This window comes from Phyllostomus hastatus, unplaced genomic scaffold, assembly GCF_019186645.2.
Source record: "Phyllostomus hastatus isolate PE091 unplaced genomic scaffold, TTU_PhHast_1.1 phas_scaffold_12, whole genome shotgun sequence".
Classification (NCBI taxonomy): Eukaryota; Metazoa; Chordata; class Mammalia; order Chiroptera; family Phyllostomidae; genus Phyllostomus; species Phyllostomus hastatus.
This window is the reverse complement of record NW_025334007.1, coordinates 17,868,661-17,887,325: the sequence shown is the minus strand read 5'-3', so window position 1 is coordinate 17,887,325 and position 18,665 is coordinate 17,868,661. Positions and strand designations below refer to the sequence as shown.

General features: G+C 48.8%; 1 protein-coding gene across 2 annotated transcripts; it reads left to right on the top strand.

Moving 5' to 3' along the window:
- Positions 1-3,254: 3,254 nt before the first annotated feature.
- MSL3 (MSL complex subunit 3) lies at positions 3,255-18,284 on the top strand. Of its 2 annotated transcripts, none has more exons than XM_045856125.1 (13): positions 3,255-3,416; positions 4,710-4,792; positions 5,418-5,513; positions 5,842-5,936; positions 6,504-6,589; positions 7,630-7,752; positions 8,358-8,518; positions 9,274-9,432; positions 10,654-10,916; positions 11,553-11,662; positions 13,639-13,738; positions 14,109-14,193; positions 17,495-18,284. In XM_045856125.1, the coding sequence occupies exons 1-13, from the start codon at positions 3,315-3,317 to the stop codon at positions 17,592-17,594; spliced, it is 1,563 nt and encodes a 520-aa protein (XP_045712081.1). In that variant the 5' UTR covers positions 3,255-3,314; the 3' UTR covers positions 17,595-18,284. The 2 variants fall into 2 exon arrangements, with proteins under 2 accessions (XP_045712081.1, XP_045712080.1); XM_045856124.1 differs by having other exon boundaries at positions 5,839-5,936.
- Positions 18,285-18,665: the final 381 nt, after the last annotated feature.

Below are 18,665 nucleotides of genomic sequence, written 5' to 3'. Positions count from 1 at the left end.
AGTGGTTCAGGGAAACAGGTGCCATGCTGCACTGGGTCGTGGTGGGGTCCAGGCAGGTACAGTCCCAAGACAGTGGTTTCTCTGCATGTCCTTTGGAGAAGCAGAAGCCTGCAACCCAGCATTCCCGGTCACAGGTCGGCTCCAAGCTTCTCCCATGATTCTGTGCTCGGTTAGGCAGGTCCCTGCAGCTCCGTCCGCTCTGCCGCCGCCTTCTCTAGTCCGACCTTCTCCCTTGCCCGCCTCCGGACCTCGTGCGTGGTGTGTTCCCGGGTCTCTCTCACTCACTGCAACCTCTTCTGTTCGTGGGGGACTCTCTCTTTCACCCCTGACCTCTTCTGTTCCTGAGGGACTCTCTCCTGCACCCTTTCGGCCTGCCCTCACTGAAATGCTGGGCCAGGAACTTCCCGCATGACCTCATACCCAGCCCCGCCTAGGATGAGTTGGCGTCCGCCGTGTTGGCCAGGTCCCGCGCGTCTTGTAGCTTCTTTCTGCTGCCATCTTTCGTCAAGGCAAGAGTTCCCTGTGGCACTGGGGCACCTGCCTCTCCAGCCACCTCACGAGTCACTATACACCCTTAAAGTCACTACACCTTTCCCCTGGACCCCACTCCTCTTCCCTTCATGGAAGGGATGGCTATTAGCTTGCAATTGTTATACAAAATATCTTAAACATTGTATCACCCATTTCCCCTTTCCCCAGTCAAGGGCTGTACACTGTTATTTTCAGGGGACCGCCACTCTGCACCCCATTACATTACTATGTTATTCTTCCTAAATGTTAAAATGTAGCACAGTATTTTGTAAACAGGATGAGCTTGACAGGAACTCTACTGGATAAATGTAGCCAACTGAAAAGAAGAAATCAAAATACAATTGACCAAGTAGTGTTCCAGTATATAAGCAATGGCTGAGCCTCCCTTTTCGGAAACAGAACTTTGGATATGAATCCCCTATCTCCTTTACTTGTTGCAAATAAATAAAACTACTTTGTGACGACCACATCTTGTTCTTGAACAGAACACCCCAAGCAGTGAACCCCTTGAGTTTGGTGACAACGCTAGGAAGTGGCAAGTGTGGGACTCAACACCAGAGCTCACCGTGTGTTTTCACCTTTATACCCCAGGAATAAAGGATCCACCCACATTAGAAATGGAGACCTCTCGAGTGGCTCCTAATCTGGAGGACTACAAGATGCTGCCATTGGTGGGATTTGTAGCTTTCAGAAGTCTGAAGGCTTTTTGCATTCTTGGACTTCTCAAGGGGACAGGGGAAAAGGCTTTGCTCAAGGACATACGAAGGAGTGGAAATGGAGATTTAAAAAAACACATCTAAAGTGTTAAAGGAGGAAATCTGCACTCACCAGTCAGAAAAATAAAAAGGCTAACATGTCCGTTATGCTTTGGCTATGACGTGCAATTCCTTGTGCCCCAGAACTCCGTCTGCTATGCTTAGGGAACACCACCATGATGTCCACCCTGATGAACCACAAGCTTGAGAGGAATCACGGCCCCAGTTCTGGCTTCTCTGTTATCTGGCCATCTTCCCCCAACCCGTCCCTCCTCAGGTGGCCCTTATGCTGGCCAATGAACCTCTCACTCACCCAGCTCATTATGTCAAAATAATCTGTAAGTCTCTCAAGATTCCACCTTCCCTCTCCCCCTTCACATCCATTTGGTGACTGAGTCTATTTTTTTTTCAAAAGATTTTATTTACTTATTTTTAGAGAGAGAAGGGAGGGGGGAGAGAGAGAGAGAGACATCCATGTGTGGTTGCTGGGGGCGGAGGCCTGCAACCCAGGCATGTGCCCTGACTGGGAATCGAACCTGCGATGCTTTGATTCACAGCCCGCGCTTAATCCACTGAGCTACGCCAGCCAGGGCTCTGGTGGCTGAGTCTATTTAATATTCATTAAATATTTGTTGTATGCCATGAGTATGCAAGGATGAACTGAAGATCTCCCATCAGCTCCACCCTTCCCGCTTTAAGGACCTGGGCATCTGAAAGGGGGTGTTTTGCAAAGGAACAGTCCTTTCTAACTGCTAAGCAGTAAATGCAAGAAACAGGTTAAGTAGAGGGCTGGGAGGGAACACTAGAGTGTATATGATTCGACTAGGGAATCTTAAGGCTTTTTCCCTTGGCCATGTTCAGCCTGAAAGGTGAAGGAAGTGTACCAGAACCCCAGTGATAAGGGAGGCAAGAGCAAATTTCTGGAGGCAAAAACAGAGCGCGGAGTGTGGAGAACTCGCAGTTCGCTACGACCTCAGAGCCTCCAAGTTAGAACCAGCTGGGTCTTAATCCAGTAACCGCGGCAATGCCCCAAAACTTTCCACTCCTGGAAAGAAGGGCGGGGGGGGGGAAACAGCACCCGGTCTTCGGTCTTTTCCGTCTCTGGAAGTCTGCCCTTCAAGAAGTCTCCCAGCACTTATCTTTCGTTCATCAAACATCTTCTGCGCACCCTCTCTGGGTAGGTGCTTTCTAGTACTAGCCTAGCAGTACTTCCCACCTTTAGAGAGTTTGTAATGAATGTATCGGAGAGGGCAGACCTTGAGGAAGCAACTCTGAGAACTGGGGGCTGGGAAAGGAGACTTAAGATGTTAACGACCTGCCTAAGGACTCACCGCCCACTGTTCACCAGCTGTCACTGGGGTACTCCAGGCCTGTCACCTGCTTGTCCTCGCCCAGGTTTGCCTTAGTGCTTTATTCGCTCCCTCACCCCCCTTCGCCCCTGATCCAAGCCCACTGCCTGTCTAGACCTGACTCCAGACCGAGATCTTCTTTTGAGTATGCACGAGAGGCGACCTGCAGCTCTGCATGGCGCGGCTAGGGAGCTCCTGCAGAGGCAGCCGCTGGAGGGCAGCCGCCGGCCAGCCTCAACACCGCCAGTTGCACCCCTGGCGGCCTCTCTCCCAAGAACTACCCACACGCAGGCTGGAGAGCGCACGCCCGGCGTGATGACACCGTGGGAGCAGCTCGCGTCAGCCGCCTTTCCCACGAGGGCGGGAGAGGCCACTCTGCGGGAAGACCTTGGCCACAGCTGGAGCTCTCCGATCGCAGCTTTCCGAGCCCGGGGGGGACTCGCAGGGGAACGCTCGGGTGGTGGGGGGGGGCGGGGCGAGCCCCCGGCGGCTCTGAGGTCCAGCAGAGGCTTAGGGCGGGCAGAGGCGGGACCGAGGGCGGGGCGGCCGCAGCCTCCGCCATTCCCCGTTTCCTCCCTCCCACCCCCGCCGCAGCGCACCACCTCCCCGCCCCCACCCCTGTCCCCCACCGCGCGCGCTCCGCCCGCCCCGGAGCCTCGCCCTCCGCCACGATGAGCAAATGAGCGCGAGCGAGGGCATGAAATTTAAATTCCACTCAGGGGAGAAAGTGCTGTGCTTCGAGCCTGACCCCACCAAGGCGCGAGTGCTGTACGATGCCAAGGTGCCGCCGCGGAGGGACAGGGAGGAGGAGCGGGTCGGGGGGCCCCGGCTCGGGGTGCGGGCGCGGGCGCGGATGGTGGCGCGGAGCGGGGGAAGCGGCGGGCCCAAGCGCTCCCTGCCCGTGACAGCTGGGCCTGCGCGGCGCCGCGCGGACAGCAGGGGGCGCTCGCGAGCGCCGCGCTGGGGAGTGGGGCCCACGCGCTTCCGCTTCCGGCCGGCGCACGGGGCTGCGCATGCGCCATCAGAAACGTCGCGGCTGCGCTGTCGCGAGCTTGTCGCCGCGCGTCGGTGGCGCACGTGACGTCATCAAGGTCCGCGCGTCCAGGAGGCCGCTCACGGATGGCGCGTTAACTCTCATTCTACGCGGAGCGCCGCGTGGGCTCCCGTGCGACACCCTGACCAACCGACCCAGGTCCTAAATCATAGCGCCGTAGCGCTAACTGTCGAATCGCGACGTCGTTGTTTTGGGGCCCCAGTTGTGTTTGGGCCCCTCCCGTTAGGCCCCGAGGGCTAGGTTGACCCGGCGTTTTCTTCCCTTAGGGCCTTGCGGCATTTACGTTTTCAGTCTCCCAGTTGGGCTCCGAGCCCGTTACTTTCGTCTCGGGGGCTCGCGGGGACTGAGCCACTTGCACAACTCAGGTCTGGGTGGCGAGAGGGAGTGGGCATCGCAGTACGGGGGGTAGGGGCTAGCCCGGGGCCCCAGCTGCGTCTGAGTAGCGCTGCCCGTTGGGGGACTTCTCAAGGCCCCCCGAGCTCAGACAGTTCTATTGCAGGGCTCCGCCCTCGCAACCCTGTCTCTGTTTTCTGTTTGCTTTCCCTCCTCCTTCCCCGCCTGGAGTGTGCCCCGGGTGTGACACGCCCCATCATTTGCCCCAGATGTCCCCTCTGGGGACATCGCTGGAAGGGATGGCAAAATCTGCTAACCATCCTAGCCCTGGGTGCTGTGACGCTGGGGAGACTACAACTCCCAGAGGTCTCAGGGCTGCAACTCTCCTGTCTGGCCGGGACTCTTCTTTAGTGACAAATTGGCTGGCCAATGGCTTCAGGAAGCTGCACGCAGTCCCACACTCAGAGACCAATCACGGGGAGATTGGAGGGATGTTTCCTATTTTGAGGCATCCACTCAGGAAAAAAATGGAATTGAAAGGAAAAATGTTTCAGTCTAGTTCTCTATGTGAAACAGGAGCGAATGCTTTCATTTGTTTAAAAAAAAGGTCTATGATCTAGCTCTCCTGAACTAGCTTTCAGTGTTCTGTATGTTCAATCATTTGTGGACAATATTTTTTGGTTTCAGATTGTGGATGTTGTTGTTGGGAAAGACGAAAAAGGCAGAAAGATCCCAGAATATCTGATCCATTTTAATGGTTGGAACAGAAGGTGAGTGTACTTGTTGAACGGGACTGAAAATTGATCACTTCTGCAGAACATAGCAAAGTTCCTTGTTAGGTTTTAGAAACACTTGTAGAAAAGTTTCATGTCCTGTTTTTGCTTTTTTTTTTTTTTCACTCTTTTTAAAAAAGATTTTATTTACTTATTTTTAGAGAGGGAAGGGAGGGAGAAAGAGAGAGAGAGAGAGAGAGAGGGAGAGAGACATCAATGTGCGGTTGCTGGGGGCCGTGGCTTGCAACCCAAGCATGTGCCCTGACTGGGAATCGAACCTGCAACACTTTGGTTCGCAGCCCGCGCTCAATCCATTGAGCTACGCCAGCTAGGGTTGCTTTTTTTCACTCTTAATCAAACCTTATCTTTTCAGAGGAATGAGTACTTTTTAAGTTGATTATATTTGGGTTCTCTATGGGTAATTCTGGAAACCCCAGTTGCTTCTGTGTTTAAATCAGTCTCTTCAGTTTATTTGCATTTTTTGTGATTATAAACTATTTAAATAGTTTTCTAAAATGTAAGTAATTCTGGGACACTTCAGTGGCTGTGAGGTGCTTTTTGCGTTTGTTTCATAGCAAAGTAAGATACTGAATTTTACATCCTTTTTTGTTTGTTTTTGTAGCTGGGATAGGTGGGCAGCTGAAGATCATGTCCTCCGTGACACCGATGAAAATCGGAGATTACAGCGTAAATTGGCAAGAAAAGCTGTAGCTCGCCTGTGAGAATACAAAACTCATCACAATGTGTTTTCTCTTAGTGTGTAGAATTTGTATGATACAAAAGTAAAAGTATGACAAGCATGGTTTATTATGCACTTTGACATATTGAAAATGTGGTAGCGAAGAGTGTGCCTGTTGTGTTGTAAGTAACTGCTGTGTTTTCTGCAAAGATATTGTATAATATTCTGAAATGGAGATGGCCATTTATGTTCTGAAGTTTAGTCACTTGTTAAAGGCTTAAGAACCTTTGTTATTGTATCTTGTTTTTATCTCAAGGCTCATATTAGTCAACGTTAAAATTTACTTCATTCATTTTTTTCCCAGAAGCACAGGAAGAAAGAAGAAGCGCTGCCGCTTGCCTGGTGTCGATTCTGTCTTAAAAAGCGTCCCCGGTGAAGGAAAAGATAAAAATGATGAGAACTGTGAGTGGCTTGACTTACTTTGTCGGGTTAAAAGAACTTTTACCTAGTTCTTTCATACTGCAGGATTGAGGGGGAGGAATCCTTGGAATTACAGGCAACGAAATGTTTTAAGCTCATGATACATAATATTTGCCTCTTTCCCCACAACTAAGGTAGCCGTCAAAAAGTCTGTAATTAGTCCTCACCAGTCATGCTCCTCATCACTGCCGTCTTGGCCAGTGTCTTTATACTCATTCCTTAGGGGGTCCCTTGTTGCGTTTTCTCCATTCTCGGTACCTCCTGGGCCTTGGCCTCGCTTTCCAATGCAGCGGGTAACTACGGGGTTCTAGGTAACTGAACACTTTCAGACCATTTTCTTGTGTGGTTTTGCATTCATTGATATTGACATTCTATTTTTCAAAATAAAAATTCTATTCTGAAAGGTACAGTATTTCTGTCCAGCATTTAAAATGTATGTGGGGCTGCAGTTTATTATTTTCAGCATTCGGACACACATTTCTCCTTGAAGAATTGTAAGTCAGGGAAGTATGTAATGCAGGATTGCTTCCTATTTTCTGTCTTGCCCAGCAATAAGCACTTCCTCTGATGACAGCAGTGAAGAAAAGGATGAGGCAATAAGCGAACAAAGCGATACTGAAGAAAAGACTGAAGTGGTAAAAACTTTTTGTTGTGAAAACTCTTTGTCTTTGGTATATATTTTAGTGGTAAAATTCTTTAGTCGGGAAGCATTTTGTAAAAATACATTTAAAACATTTTTTTTCCTTTTTTTAAGATTTGTATTTATTTATTTTTAGACAGAGGGGAAGGGAAGGAGAAAGAGAAGGAGAGAAACATCAATGTGTGGTTGCCTCTCACATGCTCCCTACTGGGGACTTGGCCCGCAACCCAGGCATGTGCCCTGACTGGGAATCGAACTGGTGACTCTTTGGTTCACAGGCTGGCACTCAATCCACTGAGCCACACCAGCCTGGGGTGGAAAACATATTTTTTAACAGAATACTATAAAGTTGTATTTCATATTTAAGGGAAAATAACCCTTAATTATTGTCACTGTATGAACCTCTCAGTGCCTCTTTATAGCCATAAAGTATTTCCACAAATTATAGTTACCTTTTTCTTTTCAATAAAATTGTGAACTTTACTTTTATAATGATGACTATTCTTTGAAATACTTTATTTATTTATAGAGATAGGGGAAGGGAGAGAGAAGGAGAGGGAGAGAAATATTGATGTGTGAGAGAAACATTAATCAGTTGCTTCTCACATTCCCCAACTGGGGACTTGGCCCACACCCCAGGCATGGGCCCTGATTGGGAATGGAACCAGTGACCTTTTGGTCCGCAGGCCAGTGCTCTGTCCACTGAGCCACACCAGCTGGGGCCATGGTGACTCTTGAGATGTTGGGTACGAGAGTCTGGCATATTCAGCCTGCCTTCACAGTTAATGTAAATTCTGCTGGTAAAATTAAATGGGGAAGAAAGAAAGTGAGCATTTGCAATGTGGGTAGTGTCCTAAAACAAGTTAACTTTTGGCCTTTAATGTACTTTTCCTTAGAACACGTGCCCTTCCTTACTGGTGTAAATGTCGCGGGTTACCTGGGTTTGCATAATGGTAGGCTCTCACGTGCTAGTCCTTTGGATATACACTCCTGCCGTTTTCCGAAGTGTAAAAGTCTGGAATTGTTACATTGCAGAAGGAAGAAGTGGAGCCGCACAGAAAAAAGGAGATGGAAGAAAGAGCAATAACTATAGACATCCCTGAAGTTTTAAAGAAGAAGCTGGAGGACGATTGTTACTATATCAACAGGAGGAAACGGGTATACGGGGGAGCACATCAAACACGGATTTGTGAGAGAACGTCCATTTAGCAGTATTTTGTAATCATAGACCCAAACAATTGAGCACCTTAGGGGAAATGAAGTTTCTGCTTTAAGTTTGGTACTGAGTCAGGATTTAAAATCATCTGACAGCAGTGCTCTGCCGCTGGTTAAATTAAAGTGCGCACAGTCTTTCCAAGCCCTGGGTACCCATTAGAATCACCGAGGGAGCTTTGCAGAAACCTGAAGCGTGGGCTTCCACCGCGGGGGGCGGGGGGGGGGGTGGTGTGTAAGATGAAATTGATCTGTGGTGGGGGGTGGCTGCGGGCGTATTCTTAGAGGCTCCCCAGGTGGTCCTAATAGATCCCTCACATGAGAATCATTGCTTGTGTCTATTTCAAAAATTAATACTGCGATCTACTTGGCGATGCGTAGACGAAAAACACCAAAGAGCTTCAAAGCGTAGTTTTTAACAAAATTCTCCTTGAACCCAGCGGGCTTTATTTTTGTGTTTAAAAAGTGGCATGGGCAAGACCACTGTTTGTCGCAGCGTATGGTGTATACTGTGCAGCGAGTGCGTCAGATGTGTCCATTTGCCTTGACAGTTAGTGAAGCTTCCGTGCCAGACCAACATCATCACCATTTTGGAATCGTACGTGAAGCATTTTGCCATCAATGCAGCCTTTTCAGCCAACGAGAGGCCCCGTCATCATCACGCCATGGCACACACCACCATGAATGTGCATTACATCCCAGCGGAAAAGAAGTGAGTGGCGGTGGGCGGGGGGGCAGGTTGGCATCTCGTGGTTCTCTTTGTGTATTAGGGATTGACTTTGCTTTAGAAGAGGCTACCCTGTGTTCATTTCAGTTGTTATGATTGCATTTGATACATCCCTTAACATACAGCTTAGCATTAAAATATCATCCCCTTTTTTGAAATGTTCAATACGTGTGTCTGGTCTGGATGCGAGACCAAGAGCGTTTTGTTCAGCGATGTAATTTAGGGGCATGACTCTGGTCCTTGAGAAGCACCGGCATGGGCAATGAGAGTTTTACCGGAGCTTGTTTACAAACGCGTCTTTATTGCAGTCTGAGCAATGGCCCTCGTGGTCTTGCCTTGGCCTGCGCGGCTCAGCTGGGGTAGAATCGGACAGGTGGCTTGTTCAAGTCTGAGTAGGTGTTGGGCGTTCACCGGTCTGCCCCCGCCAGCCCCCAGCCCCCAGCGATTGCAGCCTGTCCGCCCTCTGCGGCACCAGCTGCTTGTGCGGCACGTGCGGCGCCGAACCTAATCCTCCGTGATCCGTGCTGGCAGTTAACATTGCCAGCGTACCGACTGCTTTATCTCGTAAACCAGGGTTGCCATTTAGTTCTTTATCACAGGCATCGACAAATTCACTTCGTTCTTTGTGTGCCAGTCTGATATGTAGTGTTACAAATTCTGTGTTATTAAAAATTTACGACCTTATTGTGACATTTTGGAAAGTTCTTACATCTCTAGTCTCTTCTTTTTAATCCTCCTAGTGTTGACCTTTGTAAGGAGATGGTGGATGGCTTAAGAATAACCTTTGATTACACTCTCCCGTTGGTTTTGCTGTATCCATACGAACAAGTTCAGTATAAAAAGGTGACTTCGTCCAAATTTTTTCTTCCGATTAAGGAAAGTGCCACGAACACTAGTAGGTAAGTTCCAGGGTAGAGAACTCGGCTGGATTTTGAACGGCTCTCTCCCCCTTTCTAAAGACAGTGGAGAGAAGAGAACACGGCCTGAGAAGGGTAGGAGAGACAGGGCGGGGGGGTTTGAATTTAGGTCCCTCACTTACTGGTTGTGGGACTTGGGGGGGTGACTTTTGCGCCTCTTTCTCTGGCCTCTGCTGTGGAAAGAATGCGTGCCTCCTTGGGTGGTGGTCGTTAAGTGAGGGAGTTGATGCAGGCCGGCCCCTGGGGCCTGCGGGTAAAGGTTCGTTTTGTTCTTGCTGCGCTGCGTCGTCACTTCCGTCGGTGACCACGCCCGACCAGATCTCTCTTCTGTGAGGGCAGCAGAAGCCCCCCAGACTAAAGTCTCTGCGCCCGTGGGTTTAAGCTGCAGTACTCCCTCGCGCCCCTTCCCGAGAGTGGAATGTTCTCAGGACTCCCGCTCATCTAGCTCTTGCCGCCACGCCCTCTGCCTTGGTCTGCCACGACCCCTTCTGACTCTGCTCCCCGAGGGAGGCCACTAGCCACTTGCCGTGCGCCACGCTGTGCTCTGCATAAGCCACCGTTCCCTGCCGTCCCCTCCTCCCTTCGTGGCTCCTGTCTCCTGGTTCTCTGCCTGCCTCGTGATTTCTTCTCAGCCTGTCGCCCTTCCTTGTCGGTGTCACCGCAGGCCAGAGGCCTGTACAACTCACTGGGGACCTGCGTCGATGTCCCCACGCTGTTTTCCAAACCTCTAGGTTCCCGGTGTCCCTGCTGAACTGTGTGTGTGCTCCCAGTTGAGGCTTTCGGTAGTTACTGTAATGCGGTAGCCTCATCCCTGCGCGCGGGGTTTCTCAGCTTTGGCCCTGTTGCCATCTCCAGCCTTGTCGTTCTTCGCTGTGGTCCGTCCTCTGCATTGTGGGGTGTTCCCTGGCCTCCTCCCACTGGATGCCAGCAGCACCTCCCAGTTGTGACAGCCGGACTCTCCCAAGGGAGAACCTTGTCTTAGGCCAGCATTAAAGGGACAGTGGTTGAGAGGGCTGAAATGGTTGACTGTTGAGAGAAGCACTTGTTTTCGCACACTTGGAAGCGGATGTGTGGAACCCCGCTGGGGTGCAGCTGAGAGTGTCTTTTCTGTTTGGTCTGAGGGAGGACACTGAAGAGCCTGTCCAGGTTTTGCAAAGATTCCGCAGGCCGGGGGCACGTGACACTCTGCCCTTTCTGCCGCAGGAACCAGGAGGAGCTGTCTCCAAGCCCACCTCTGTTGAATCCATCCACCCCGCAGTCCACGGAGAGTCAGCCGACCACGGGCGAGCCGGCCACCCCCAAAAGGCGCAAAGCCGAACCGGAGGCCTTGCAGTCCCTCAGGCGCTCCACGCGCCACTCCGCCAACAGCGACCGGCTGTCCGAGAGCAGCGCCTCGCCTCAGCCCAAGCGCCGGCAGCAGGACCCGTCCGCCAGCATGCCCAAGCTCTTCCTGCACCTGGAGAAAAGTAGGTCCTCTCCCTGGGGCAGAAACCAGTGTGTCGTCCCCCCGGCAGGAGGGGCTGGGGAGAGGCGGGGGGAGTGCACGGCACACCCACGTGTGCCCGCTCGCCTGTGGCAGTTTGACTGAAGCCTAGCCCTGGTGAGGCTCAGGAGGCCTTCTCCCTGGCCTGGGGCGGCTGGCCAGGAGACGCGGCCTGCTGGGCTTTAGCTCTGTAGTTGGATGCTTGGTGCCTGCCGGTTTAGCTCTGTTTGGCTCCGTGTCGCCGCCAGTCAGTTATCAGTCACTCCTGTTCCCTCCCCCGGCCGCCGTCACACTGGGCAGCCGCAGATGGCGGGCTGCCCCTTTGCAGTTGCCTCTCCTCGGCGTGGGTTCTTATCAGTGGAACCGTGCACTATGCGGCCTCGTGTCGGTGGCTTTTTTCACTCGGCGTCACGTTTTCAAGGTTCATTTCGCTGTAGCTTCTATTAGTTCTTGATTCCCTTCCCCCCCCCAAGTGATGTTCTAGGTACTGTCTTATAATAGGAGGGTCTCATTATTAAGGATGAATAACTTTTCTGCTGTTTGTCACTGTCTTCCCGCAGTCTTGGATGCACAGCTGTGTGCTTTCTGAGTGAAGAATGCGCATCTTTTCCTTTCGCAGAGACCCCCGTGCACAGCAGATCGTCCTCACCGGTTCCCGTGACCCCCAGCAAGGAAGGCAGTGCGGTGTTTGCCAGCTTCGAGGGCAGAAGAACGAACGAAATAAATGAGGTAGAGTTAATGTCTGCTCTTCAGCCCCCGTGAGTCCTTCCGCTCCGTAGAAGCATCGTGTTGCTCTTGCTGTGGGCAGTAACGGAATTGTTTCTGGGATGTGCACCGTTGCCTTTTCGGTTTCTGAAATGAGACGGTTCTCAGGATTCCAGCCCTACACTTACATTCATCTTTTATCCTAAGTAACTAAGTGTTGCTACATCACTACAGCAAGTCCTCACTTAAGATCGTAGACAGGTTCTTCGACATTAAGCAAAATGCCATAAAGTAAAACCAGTTTTACCATAGGCTCATTGATGTAAAAAGAAGTTAAATTGCTATGGCATCTCATCAACATTATAACCAAATGACATGATCTGAGGACCTACTGTGCTTCAGTTTATGTAATAGGTGTCAGAACACTTCCTCCGCAAAAGGGCAGAGAGTAAATATTTTAGGTTTTGCGGGCCACACAGTGTTTAATAGGACTGCCCAACTCCAAAAGTAGCCATAGATACTTTGTAAATGAATGTATTCTGTTCCCGCAAAACTTGATTATGGTCAGAGATTTGAATATCAGATAATTTTTATGTATGATGAGACATTGTTCTTTTTTTTGTTGCTATTTTTCAACCATTTAAAAATGTCAAGTCCATCCTTAACGATGATATTAATAGCCACCCCTTGGAGGGCCTGCTGTATGTTGGCATTGTGCCAGGCACTTGGCCGAAATTACCTCGAATTCTTACCTTGCTGCTGGGTTTCCATTTTGCAGATGGCGAAACTTTTCATTTTAAAATTCTATTTCTAAGGCCACCTAACTGATGTAGGCAGTGAGTGTTTCTGGGATTCGGTAGATGCCTTCTTAGTGCAGCAGGATACTTGGTGAACCCCACCTGGGAGCTGGGGTGTCCTTGCCTCTCTGTAGAGGGGAAGGCGACTGTGCTAGGGGTCAGCACAGTTCTTCTGTGCAGAGTCAGATCATAAGTGTTTTCAGGGTTGACAGCTGTTTTCACTTGACTCAGTGGGTCATATTAGTTTCCCAAGTGAATATAACGGCACAAATGGGGAGATTTTGAAACAATAATAATACTACTCAAAACGTCTTTGGGTTACTTTTCACTGCTTCATTCTCTTATGCGGCAGGATTTTCAGTAAAGGAAAAGGGGCGAAACGACCACATTAATTAACAGCCGATTTATAGGTAGTAGGTGTTAAAAATTAGGAAGTCAAATATTTCCATAATTTTAAGCCTTCCCCGTCCCGCACTTTTATTTATTTTTATAAGCTTGTGTTTATTTTAATATAGTGGGTTGGTTTTTCCTCTACATATAATTTATTATCATAATTTCTAGGTGATTAGAAGTGTCTCCAGGTTGCCAAGGAAGGTGGATCCTCCTAGAATTGATTTAAAAGGCAAAAATGTTTTCAGAAGTTACAGTAGAAAACTGCAATATATATGCTAATATACAATCTATGTGGAAAATACATAGTGATTCTCATGCCCCCTACATAATTCCACCACTAAGAAATGCACATTAATACTTCGGTATATACTTCATGGTTTTTTTTTCTGTATATTTACATAATAATTATACACAATATTTTACATTGCGTCTTTAATTTTTTGCAAGTGTCATATTGAACTTAATTAATTTGTACGGTGATCCCCCTCAGCGTAACACACTACACCCGCCGTCTCCTGAACTCACGCTCACCAAGAGCTGCATGGGACGGTGGGGGGCTTCTTCAGGACTTCCACACTGGAGTGTTGTCGCCGTCTCCCCCCCGTTCCGGCCCAGCTGCGGAGGAGCTCCCGGGTGCTGGGCTCACAGGAAGCCTGGGGGTGGCAGTGTGGCACTTCGTGGGTGACATCGGCCTGCGGGTCTAAATGTGTCCAAGCGCGCGCGTTTCCGCCAGAACTGCGGATGTCGAGGTCTGTTGGCGGTGGAGTGTTAAGACATAATAGCGAAGTGTCCCATGTGTGCCTGTCCCAGGTCCTGTCCTGGAAGCTGGTACCCGACAGTTACCCTCCAGGTGACCAGCCGCCTCCACCCTCCTACATTTACGGGGCACAGCATCTGCTGCGCTTGTTTGGTAAGAAATCCTGCTCCCTGCTTCCTCCCCCCGCCCCCCACCCCTTGATTTTTGCTTTCGTTTTAACGCTGTTGTTAGCTTAGGGACATCTGGTGGTAATTTGGGGGTCTAAGACAAATTACTGAAGGGGGGACCTCTTTAAAAAAAAGGGTACTTTATGAATGTTACATTTCCTGAAAACTATATTTGTAACATTTGTCCTACCATTCTGTCTTCCTGTTCACTTAGAGTTTTTAGTTTTGTTTGATAACATAGATGTTCATTTCAGTTCAAATAAGGATAAAGAGACCCAGGTGATATCTGAGTATATCCTACCCATTGCATTGCCAGATTCTGCTGATTGTAAATGGTTTTTTTCTTTTTAATACAGTGAAACTTCCAGAAATCCTTGGAAAGATGTCCTTTTCTGAAAAGAATCTGAAGGCTTTACTGAAGCACTTTGATCTCTTTCTGAGGTATTTTTATCACTCTTATCAAAAATTAACCCTTACTGCTTTATGTCTATATATAGTACCTTATATATGACTTTTCTGGATTTCTCTTTAGCAAGTGTGGAAGCCAGCTCTGATATTTTAAGTATGGTTGCTTGTAACTGTAATTGTAATATAGGGGGGTGGGGTTTGGCTCTTTCTTTTTTTTCCATAATTTTTTTTTAACAGAGCATCCTCTGACTTCATTATAGTAAACTTTTTTAAAGATTTTATTTATTTATTTTTAGAGAGGGGGAGGGAGGGAGAAAGAGAGAGAGAGAAACATCAGTGTGTGGTTGCCTCTCATGTGGCCCCCACTGGGGACGTGGCCTATAACCCAGGTATGTGCCCTGACTGGGAATCGAACCTGCGATGCTTTGGTTCGCAGCCCGCGCTCAATCCACTGATTGAGCTACGCCAGCCAGGGCTCTTTTTTCCATAATTTATTTGCTTTCTGAATTGAGCCTATTCATTGTATGGAGGTAACTTTTTTTTAAGATTTTACTTATTTTTTAAGACACAGGGGGAAGAGAGGGAGAAATAGAGGGAGAGAAACATCAATGTGTGGTTGTCACTTATGCCCCCTGCTGGGGACCTGGCGTGCAACCCAGGCCTGTGCCCTGACTGGGGATCAAACTGGTGACCCTTTGGTTTGCAGCCCAGTGCTCAGTCCACTGAGCCACACCAGCCAGGCCAGAGTTAAATTTTTTGTGTCACCAAAAGAATTCAGTTGGATAACCTTGTGAAAAGAAAATTGATTTTCTATAGTAGAAGCGATTGACTAAGGTTGATGATTTAATTTTGTATTTTTCATTCAGGAGTACGTTAAGTATTGGACTCTTTGTTGCAAGTACATAAACTAACTTAAATATTAGCATTTACAGGTTGGATTTTGGGGGTTTACTTTAAAGTTAAGATAAATGACTGTTGCTGACAGTTTGTGAGTTCAGGGAAAGGTATTATTCCCTTCCCCCATAGGGCCAGTCATTTCAGCATATCACCAGACCATGGGCCCCCACCTTCACCGCCCCTCCCGCCGCCGCGCCGTGAGCCCCACCTCCTGTCTGCCTGTGGCCCAGCGCTCTCCCTCTTCCCCACCCGCATGTGTGCTGACTGCTTCCTCTCCTTGGCAGTCGAGGCGGCCTCAGCCTGGCGCAGCACCCAGCTCGTCCTATCTACCTGACTGACTTTCTTCCTTGTCTTGAAGCAGCTGCCTTTTCCTGGTAGTCAGGCCCCAGCCTGCAGGAGCTAATCAGGTAGCATCTATGCAGAGTGGAGAGCACCGCGGCCAGAGCAGTCCGTCTTGGAGTTTGTAAAAGCTACTTTCCCGTAGGCATTTGGAATAAAGTGTCCATGCGTGGAGTGAGACTTTAGAACATTTTATTAGAAACAAGTTTGAGAATTGATGCAGACCCCGGCCTGAGGAGCCCATGTGTTGTGGCTGTGACGAACAAAGTCACACAGCCTGCAGAAGTCCTGTGGAGGGAAGAGGGACGGCGTGGCCAGTCTCTGAGTGAGACAGAGGGCCCGGCCCCTGCCTGGACAAGCTCTTACTGCTTTTTTTATTGCTTTTCTGGGTGCATTACCTCAAGGATGGTCCTCATTTACTATGCATAAGGTCACTGCAGCTGATGACCTTTTACAGATAACAAAGGAAAGAATGTTGCTAATTACTTCAAAGAGAAGTTATGTTGCAGATCCAGGGGAAAAGTGGTTGAACTGGTTACACTCCATCCTTGGGAGGTTTAGCACAGACTTTAGGAAGTTACTTGAAAGATATGCAGTAAACATTTTGCTGCCTCAGTTCAGGGTGAGGGAGTTTTAGCAAAAAGCAAGCCTCAAAGCGGCCTAGGTACAATGCAGGCCTGACTCCCCACGGGAAATCCCATCTGTGGGCTCGGTTCCTATGTGCTGACTTGCTCCCCGCTGGTTTTCCGAATCCGGCTGGGCTCCACTCGCCGTGCCATGTGGGCACATTCCCTACACAGAATTATCCTCTTCCCTTCCAGCCCCCCCTCAGACAAACCCACAACTCTATTTGGCATAAAAGTTTTGTAAGCTGAAATCAGATAATGATGGTAAAATATGAAGAGCTTAGCAAAGTTAGTTTAGCAGAGGCTGCTGATTTTGAAATATGCCCAATACAAAATAGAAGTTAGGATTTTAGGAAGTAACTTAGAAATATTTACAAATAAGTGTAATTGGTTTTGAAAAAATGCATGCAAAGTATTCAACTAGAGAATCAATGGACACAGCAACCATTGTAAAAAGGGTACAATCAAGGAAGAAAAAGTTCACCCTTGGATGAATTTTGGCTCAGTTTTTACGGAAGAAGGTATTTCAGAGGTCCATCCTTAAATTTTTAGGAATTTGGACAGATGGGAGGAGGCCGGGAAAACAAACATGGGGCTAATTAGCTTACTCGTTAATATGACCCGTGTGAGAATGTTCTGGTGCTTTATGGTGAAGTCTTTGATATTTCCGAGGCAAGGTAGCCTTTGTGTATTAGAGACTCTTAAGTGGCCACGTTTTAAAAGCCATTGTCAGACATAAGTCAGTCTTCTTGCTTCTGTGTTTTCATACTGTAAGCTAGAACTGTAACACACAGGGCGTGGCAAATTATGGCACGATATTCTATACCATTCAGTTTTGGTGTCACTGAGCCCTTACAAACATTATGAGTTTCCCCAGTGCCAGTTGCTGAGTTTATAATTTATTTTTTACAGTTTGTTTTTAAAACAGGGCAACGCAGCCCCGACTGGTGTGCTCAGTTGGTTGGGCGCCCTCCTGCTGAGCAGAGGGTCACCCAGTTCACCTCCTGGTCAGGGCACATGCCTGGGTTGCGAGTTCGGTCCCCAGTCAGGGCATGTGGAAGAGGCAACCGATCGATGTTTCTGTCCCTCTCTCTCCCACCCTCCCTTCCTGTCTCTCTAGAAATGAATATAAATCTTCAAAATAAATAAAATAGGAAAATGTAGAAATAGTCCCTGAGGCCTTTTTTACACAGAAGTGTTGATACAATGAAGACTGCCACCTAGTGGAGTTTGGGTTCTATTTCTATTTGTACACTTGATAGTGAAAGGATTCGGATGAAATAGTTAATTCATGTAGAAGCTGGAAATGCACAGGAAAAGTAATCCGTACGCAGAAATCAAGATTACATTCAGTTTTTCCTAATACCGAAAAGGGGGGACATGTTAGAGTGGTCGGACGTTAAGATTTTGCTTGCTGGCATGTAGTCCTTACTGCGGCAATCACTGAGGCCATTTTTCCTTTCTTTTTCCAGGTTTTTAGCAGAATACCATGACGACTTCTTCCCAGAGTCTGCCTATGTCGCTGCCTGTGAGGCACACTACAGCACTAAGAATCCCAGGGCGATTTATTAGCGCTCCCGTGGCTCTGCGAGAACAGCCCGCCACCGCCCAGCTTTGGGTTGCGGGTCCCCGGTAGAGAGAGAACTGGGGACGCGGTGGGAGATGTGATGCCCACCGCGGGGAGGCTGTAGCAGAGGCGGGCCCAGTTATTTGAGTTGTTACATACTTAGTTCTTTCTGTTAAGCAGTACTTCAAGCGGCGCCTGAACAGCCTGCCACACCCGGCCGTGGCCACCGGACGCCCATCCGTGCTGGGAGGGGCGAGCGGCTAGGTCCCCAGTGAGGCGTTCGTGAGCGTGTGCCTAGGTTCGGCTGTTCAGCGGAAGCTGGCGTTATTAATGATAACCACATGTTTTAGTTCTTTGTTAGCACTAAGCAAAATTGTTTTGCAAAACTCTCCATGCTTACGATGATCCTGAGCGACTCTGTCCGAGAAATTGGAGTTTTGCTGGAAAACTGCAAAGTGGTCCCAAAATATTTTACAGGGAATTGACATCGAAGGCAAAAGGAAATTTGCAGCTATACATTTGCTTTTACAGTTCCTTTTCTGTAAACCCTTATTTTTGGTGATCTAAAAAAAGCGTTGCCTGACATGTTTGAGATTTTTACAGCTATACTTTGTTGTGTAATGTTATGGTTCCCATTCCGTAAGATGTTATTTTTGATGATCTAAATAAAGCAGAGCCGGTCTTGTTGCAAAGAACCATGAGGGAGAGTTTTCACTGTGGCCTTGTCCTCCTTCTTTATCGCAAAGGAACGGCAAGGTAACATCTTGACCCAACTTTTTGTTTTACTTCGTTTTATCTTCGAGCCTTTTTTGGTCAGGTCTTTAGTTTTCCTTTCCTTTGATTTTCTGTCCTTTGACAGCTAGACTAGTATGGGGTTCCTGGAAGTTGGTGCAGCTCTTGGCTGTCTTGTTGCCGCACCCTGGGCTGGTCTAGCGCCAGCCCGTGGATCCACCCGCCCCGCCCATCCTGACCAGCCCATGATCTCTCAGGTCACCCCTCTGATCCTATCTTAGTCTCTCACAGCCTCCCCTTCGCCTCTCCACCGGGATGTTTTAGAAAACCCAACTCAGTCGAGG

Excerpts from the sequence above, each read along its gene's own strand:
- MSL3 (XM_045856124.1), top strand. The coding sequence starts at position 3,315 with ATGAGCGCGAGCGAGGGCATGAAATTTAAATTCCACTCAGGGGAGAAA. Across the intron at positions 4,793-5,417 it reads TTTAATGGTTGGAACAGAAG|CTGGGATAGGTGGGCAGCTG; the intron begins GTGAGTGTACTT and ends TTGTTTTTGTAG. Across the intron at positions 13,739-14,108 it reads GCATCTGCTGCGCTTGTTTG|TGAAACTTCCAGAAATCCTT; the intron begins GTAAGAAATCCT and ends TTTTTAATACAG.